The following is a 6,860-nucleotide window of genomic DNA, read 5'->3' on the forward strand; positions in this document are numbered from 1 at the left end:
GGTAATTTGGAAGTTTTTAATTTTAATTTTTTTTTTGTTGGATTTTTGGGGACTTTGAATGGATTTTTGGGGATTTTTTAATAATTTGGAGGATTTTTATATAAAATTTTATTTTATTTTTTGGTGGATTTTTTGGGGACTTTGAATGGATTTTTTTATAATTTGGAGGATTTTTAAAATTTTGTTTTATTTTTTGTTGGATTTTTGGGGACTTTGAATGGATTTTTGGGGATTTTTTAATAATTTAGAAGATTTATTTTGTGGATTTTTGGGGATTTTTTAGTAATTTGGAAGTTTTTTTAAATTTAATTTTTTTTTTTTTGTGGATTTTTGGGGACTTTTCATGGATTTTTGGGGATTTTTTTATAATTTGGAGGATTTTTATATAAAATTTTATTTTATTTTTTGGTGGATTTTTTTGGGGACTTTGAATGGATTTTTGGCGATTTTTTTTTATAATTTGGAGGATTTTTAAAATTTTGTTTTATTTTTTGTTGGATTTTTGGGGACTTTTCATGGATTTTGGGGGATTATTTTATAATTCTGAAGATTTAAAAAAATTTTTTGTGGATTTTTGGGGATTTTTAATAATTTGGAGGATTTTTTAAAATTTTATTTTATTTTTTGTTGGATTTTTGGGGACTTTGAATGGATTTTTTGGGGATTTTTCTATAATTCTGAAGAATTTTGAAATTTTACTTTTTGTGGATTTTTGGGGACTTTGAACGGATTTTTGGGGATTTTTTTATTTTTAATTTTTGTGGGATTTTAATGCATTTCCTTGAGGGTTTTTGTGGGATTTTTTTTTTTTTTTTTTAATTTTTGGGGATTTTGGGAAGAATTCCATGGAATTTTTGGGGAATTCTTGTGGATTTTCATGGATTTTCATGGATTTCCTCATCCTTTCAGCTCAAAAAAGGAGGAAAAATCCTCAAAACCGCAGAGCTGCTGCTCGAAATAGGGAAAGAAAAATCACAAAAATTGGGAATTATCCCCAAAAATTGGGAATTTCCTCCCAAAAATTGGGAATTATCCCCAAAAAAAGTTGGAATTTCCCCACAAAAAGTTGGAATTTCCCCACAAAAATTGGGAATTACCCCCAAAAAAATCGGAATTTCCCCCAAAAATTGGGAATTGCCTCCCAAAAAATTTGAATTACCCCTCAAAAAAGTTGGAATTTCCTCCCAAAAAATGGGAATTATCCCCCAAAAAATTGGAATTACCCCAAAAAATTGGAATTATCCCCAAAGAAAGTTGGAATTTCCCCCCAAAAATTGGGATTTTCCCTCCAAAAGAGTTGGAATTACTCCAAAAAACTTGGAATTATCCCCAAAAATTGGGAATTACCCCCGAAAAGATTGGAATTATCCCCAAAAAGTTGGAATTATCCCCAAAGAAAGTTGGGATTTCCCCCCAAAAATTGGGAATTACCCTGAAACACTTGGAAATTATCCCCCAAAAATTGGGAATTACCCCAAAAAATTGGGAATTACCCCCAAAGAAAGTTGGAATTTCCCCCAAAAATTGGGAATTATCCCCCAAAAGAGTTGGAATTACCCAAAAAAACCTTGGAATTACCCCCCAAAAATTGGAAATTTACCCCCCAAATATTGGAATTATCCCCAAAAAATCGGGAATTACCCCCAAAAATTGGGAACTGTCCCCCAAAACTTGGAATTACCCCCCAAAAATTGGGAATTTCTCCCCAAAAATTGGGAATTGCCTCCCAAGAAATTGGAATTATCCCCCAAAAAAGTGGAATTTCCCCCAAAAATTGGAATTTTACCCCCCAAAAATTCGGAATTACCCCCCAAAAATTGGGAATTACCCCAAAAAAAGTTGGAATTGCCCCCCAAAAATTGGGAATTACCCCAAAATAATCGGAATTATCCCCCAAAAACCAGAATTTGGCAACAAACCCCTCAACTCCCGGGGCTCAGCCACCCGGCAGCGTCACCGGATTTGGTCACCTCCAGGTCATCCCAGCACAAATTCCCGCTTTTCCCGCCCGGAATTCCCGAGGATTTGGGATCCAAACCATCCCAAACGACCCCAAATCGCTCCCAGTCAACACCCGCCGCCGCCATCTTGCCGTTGCTAACAACAAACGCCGTTGCTATGCAACACTTCCGGGAACGCCGAGAGCCACTTCCGGCTCGCCGTGACGTCACTTCCTGCCCCCGCCGGCTGAGGGGAGCTGGAGGTACCGGAGAGGTTTCTGAGGTACCGGAAAGGTTCCTGAGGTACCGGAGAGGCTCCTGAGGTACCGGAGAGGTTCCTGAGGTACCGGAGAGGTTTCTGAGGTACCGGAGAGGCTCCTGAGGTACCGGAGAGGTTCCTGAGGTACCGGAGAGGTTTCTGAGGTACCGGAGAGGCTCCTGAGGTACCGGAGAGGTTCCTGAGGTACCGGAGAGGTTCCTGAGGTACCGGAGAGGCTCCTGAGGTACCGGAAAGGCTCCTGAGGTACCGGAAAGGTTTCTGAGGTACCGGAGAGGCTCCTGAGGTACCGGAAAGGCTCCTGAGGTACCGGAAAGGTTTCTGAGGTACCGGAGAGGCTCCTGAGGTACCGGAGAGGTTTCTGAGGTACCGGAGAGGCTCCTGAGGGCCCCGGAAGGCTCCGGACGTACCGGAAAGGCTCCGGAGGCACCGGGAGACTCCTGAGGGCCCTGGAAAGGCTCCGGAGCCACCGGGAGACTCCTGAGGGCCCCGGAAAGGCTCCGGAGCCACCGGGAGACTCCTGAGGGACCCGGAAGTACCGGAGAGGTTCCCGAGGCACCGGGAGGAGCCTGAGGGGTCTCGGGAAGTCTCCGGAGGTCCCCGGGGAGGCTCCGCACCCCGAGCCCTCATCCCCGCAATTCCCCGACCTCGCTCGCCATTCATTCCTGCTGCGGATGAGACACACGGCGGCGCTCCCGGTGTCCGCCGGTACCTCCCGTTATCCCCGCCATTCCCGGTTCTCGCCCTCCCACCTGCGCTGTGAGCGAACTGGCGCCGCGCTGAGGCTCCAAACCGGCCGTGCGCCTCCTGGAGCTTTGGATTTATTGGCAATAAAGCTGGTTGTGGAGGCTCCGGTGGTCCCGCGGCTCCGGTGGGGATGTTTACCGGAGCTTTGAGTTCGCGCTAATATTGTCCCCGCGCGGCCACCGTCCCGCCGCTCCGCCTCACGCGGCCGCGGCGCCCCTTCGGGCTTCACCGCGCGCCTGATTGACGGGCGGCTCCACCAATGGCAGCGCGCGGAGGACGGCGCGGGTTCTCCGCCGACCAATGGGAGCGCGGGAGGGTCGCCTAGCCCCGCCCTCCCCGCGCGCCGGCGGGGGCGGGCCGAGCGGGCCGGGCTCAGGGAAGGGAAGATGGCGGAGGAGGAGAAGCTGCCCGCGGGCTGGGAGAAGCGCATGAGCCGCAGCTCCGGTGAGGGCCTGAGGGCGAGGGGCGGCCCGGGGGGCACCCGGCGGGCGCGGGGAGGGGGCGGCGGGAGCGGGGGAGATGCGGAGGGGGCGCGGCTGGGCCTGGCGGGGCTGAGGGGGCGTGAGGGGGCGGGCGGGGAGCACCTGCGTGAGGGGAATTTGGGGATGGGGGTCACCCGGATGGGGGGCAGAGCCGCCGTGAGGGGGATTTTGGGGGGTCTTCGCCTCAGGGAGGGGCGGGCAGCCGATTGAGGGGAGTCCTGAGGGGCTGTCCCCTCAGTGAGGAGGTCTTGAGGGGGACATCGCCTCAGGAAGGGAGGGACACCCTCGTGAGGGGAATTTGGGGGTGGTCGTCGCTTCCGTGAGGGGAATTTGGGGGGAAATCACCCAGCTGAGGGGGTCTTGAGGGGAACATCGCCTCAGGAAGGGAGGGACATCCTAACTGAGGGGGGGCGCCTTCGTGAGGAAATTTGGGGGAAATCACCCAATTGAGGAATTTGGAAAATCACCTCAATTAGGGGAATTTGGGGAAATCACCTTCGTGAGAGGAATTTGGAAATCGCCTCGTGAAGGGAATTTGGGGGAAATCACCCTCATGAAGGGAATATGGAAATCACCTTCGTGAGGGAGAACTTGAAATCACCCTCATGAAGAAATTTGGAATCACCTCATGGGGGAAGGGAAATCACCCTCATGAGGGGAATTTGGAGGGAAATCACCTCCATTAGGGGAATTTGGGGGGAAATCACCTTCGTGAGGGGAATTTGGGGGCAAAACCATCTCCGTGAGGGGAATTTGGGGGGAAATCACCTCAGGGAGGGAAATTTGGAGGGGAAATCACCTCAATTAGGGGAATTTGGGGGCAAATCACCCTCATGAAGAGAATTCGGGAGGGAAATCACCTCCGTGAGGGGAATTTGGGTCAAAATCACCCAACTGAAGAGAATTTGGGGGGAAATCATCCTCATGAGGGGAATTTGGAGGGAAATCACCCTCATTAAGGGAATTGGGGGGAAAAATCACCCAATTGAGGGGTATTTGGAAATCACTTCAGTGAAGGGAATTTGAAATCACCTCAGTGAGGGAATTTGGGGAAATCACCCTCATGAGGGGGATGAAATGACCTAGGGAGGGAAATTTGAAATCACCTGAATTGAGGGGAATTTGGGGGGGAAATCACCTCAATTAGGGGAATTTGGGGGGAAATCACCTCAGTGAGGAGAATTTGGGGGGAAATCACTTCAGTGAAGGGAATTTGGGGGAAAATCACCTCAGTGAGGGGAATCTGGGGGGGAAATCACCCTCATGAGGGGAATTTGGGGGGAAATCACCTCAGTGAGGGGAATTTGGGGGGGAAATCACCTCAATCAGGGGAATTTGGGGGAAAGGCACCCAATTGAGGGGAATTTTGGGGGAAAATCACCTCAGTGAGGGGAATCTGGGGGGAAATCACCTCAGTGAGGGGCTGAGGATGAGGAGGTTTTGGGGGACAGAAGCTGATTTTTGGGGGCCACAAAGCACCATTTTGCTCCAGAAAGCCGGGGTTTGGAGTCAAGAACCCTATTTTGGGGAAAAAATCTGTGGCTTTGGGGTCAGGAGGTGGTTTTGGGGTCAGAAGGGTGGGTTTGGGGTCAATAAGATGGGTTTTGGGGTTAATCGATTGGTGATCAATAACCGATACCGATCAATAACCCTCAGGGTGGGTGTATTCCTTCAACCACCTGATCGACACGAGCCAGTGGGGCCTATCAATGGATTTTTGGGCTTTATAAACTGTTGTTTTGGTGCCGATCAATAACCAATAACCGATCAATAACCAATACCGATCAATAACCCCCCAGGGAGGGTGTAGTACTTCAACCACCTGGCAAACGCCAGCCAGAGGGGTCGATGAGCTGCTTTGGGGGGTCTATAACCTGTATTTTTGATACCAATCAGTAACTGATCAGTGAGCAATAACCGATACTGATCAATACCTCCCCAGGCAGGGTGCACTACTTCAAACACCTGACGAACGCCAGCCAGTGGGATCTGTGAGGTGGTTTCTGGGATCACTATAACCTGTTTTACGTTACCAATCAATAACTGATAACCAATCAATAACCAACAACCGATCAATACCCCGCAGGCAGGGTGTACTACTTCAACCACCTGACAAACGCCAGCCAGGGAGGTCCATCAGTGGCTATTTGGGGTGGATAAACTGGGGTTTCAGTGTCGATAACCTGGTTTTATGTTCCCAATCAATAACCGATAACGGATCAATAACCAATACCGATCAATAACCCCCCAGGCAGGGTGTACTACTTCAACCACCTGACGAACGCCAGCCAGTGGGATCTGTGAGGTGGTTTCTGGGATCACTATAACCTGTTTTACGTTACCAATCAATAACCAATAACCGATCAATAACCGATACCGATCAATAACCCGCAGGCAGGGTGTACTACTTCAACCACCTGACGAACGCCAGCCAGTGGGATCTGTGAGGTGGTTTCTGGGATCACTATAACCTGTTTTACGTTACCAATCAATAACCGATAACGGATCAATAACCGATACCGATCAATACCCCGCAGGCAGGGTGTACTACTTCAACCACCTGACGAACGCCAGCCAGTGGGAGCGGCCCAGCGGCGTGTCGCGCTCGGAGCCGGGCCGAGTGCGCTGCTCACACCTGCTGGTGAAGCACAACCAGTCGCGGCGTCCCTCCAGCTGGCGGCAGGACAGGATCACCCGCACCAAGGAGGAGGCACTGGAGCTCATCAACGGTCAGAGTTTGGGATTAATTTGGGAATTTGGGGAGTTTGGGAATTCTGGGAATGGGATCTGGGGGTTTGGGATCAATGGGATCAATGGGATGTGGGGTTTGGGCAGAGCTGGCGGCAGGACAGGATCACCCGCACCAAGGAGGAGGCGCTGGAGCTCATCAACGGTGGGAATTTGGGATTAAATCTGGGAATTTTGGGAATTCTGGGAGTTTGGGAACTCTGGGAATGGGATCTGGGAGTTCCAAGGGATTTGGGATCAATGGGGTGAGGGATTTGTGGGATTTGGTATCAGTGTGTTTATGTTTTAATTTCCGTTCATTAATATATGTGGAGATGTGTTCATAATGCTGGTCGGAGCTCATGTATGGCAAGTGGGGATCCCAGGAATTCTGGAATGAAATCTGGGAATTTGGGAATGAAATCCGGGAATTTGGGAGTGAAATCTGGGAATTCCAGGGGGTTTGGGATCATTGGGATGTGGGGTTTGTTACATTTTTTAGATATATATTTTTATATAATCTGTGATTATTAACGTCTATAATTATTCATCAATAATCCTGTATGGAGATCATCAGTGGCAAGTGGGGATGGCAGGAATTCTGGGAATGAAATCCAGGAATTTGGGGATGAAACCCGGGAATTCTGGAGGATTTGGGATCGTTGGGATGTGGGGTTTATGGGGTTT

The 6,860-nt window shown here is 49.3% G+C and overlaps 1 protein-coding gene across 1 annotated transcript; it reads left to right on the top strand.

The window, feature by feature from the left end:
- Nucleotides 1-3,313: 3,313 nt before the first annotated feature.
- On the top strand, nt 3,314-6,386 carry LOC146422714 (peptidyl-prolyl cis-trans isomerase NIMA-interacting 1-like). Its single transcript, XM_085045807.1, has 2 exons — nt 3,314-3,408; nt 5,984-6,386. Exons 1-2 carry the CDS (start codon nt 3,351-3,353, stop codon nt 6,355-6,357), a joined length of 432 nt encoding a protein of 143 aa, XP_084901933.1. The 5' UTR covers nt 3,314-3,350; the 3' UTR covers nt 6,358-6,386.
- Nucleotides 6,387-6,860: the final 474 nt, after the last annotated feature.

Source organism: Lichenostomus cassidix, unplaced genomic scaffold (assembly GCF_008360975.1).
Source record: "Lichenostomus cassidix isolate B80296 unplaced genomic scaffold, HeHo_3.0 HiC_scaffold_39, whole genome shotgun sequence".
NCBI classification, from domain to species: Eukaryota; Metazoa; Chordata; class Aves; order Passeriformes; family Meliphagidae; genus Lichenostomus; species Lichenostomus cassidix.

Coding starts and splice junctions, on each gene's coding strand:
- LOC146422714 (XM_085045807.1), top strand. CDS start 3,351: ATGGCGGAGGAGGAGAAGCTGCCCGCGGGCTGGGAGAAGCGCATGAGC. Junction 3,409..5,983: donor GCGCATGAGCCGCAGCTCCG/GTGAGGGCCTGA, acceptor AATACCCCGCAG/GCAGGGTGTACTACTTCAAC.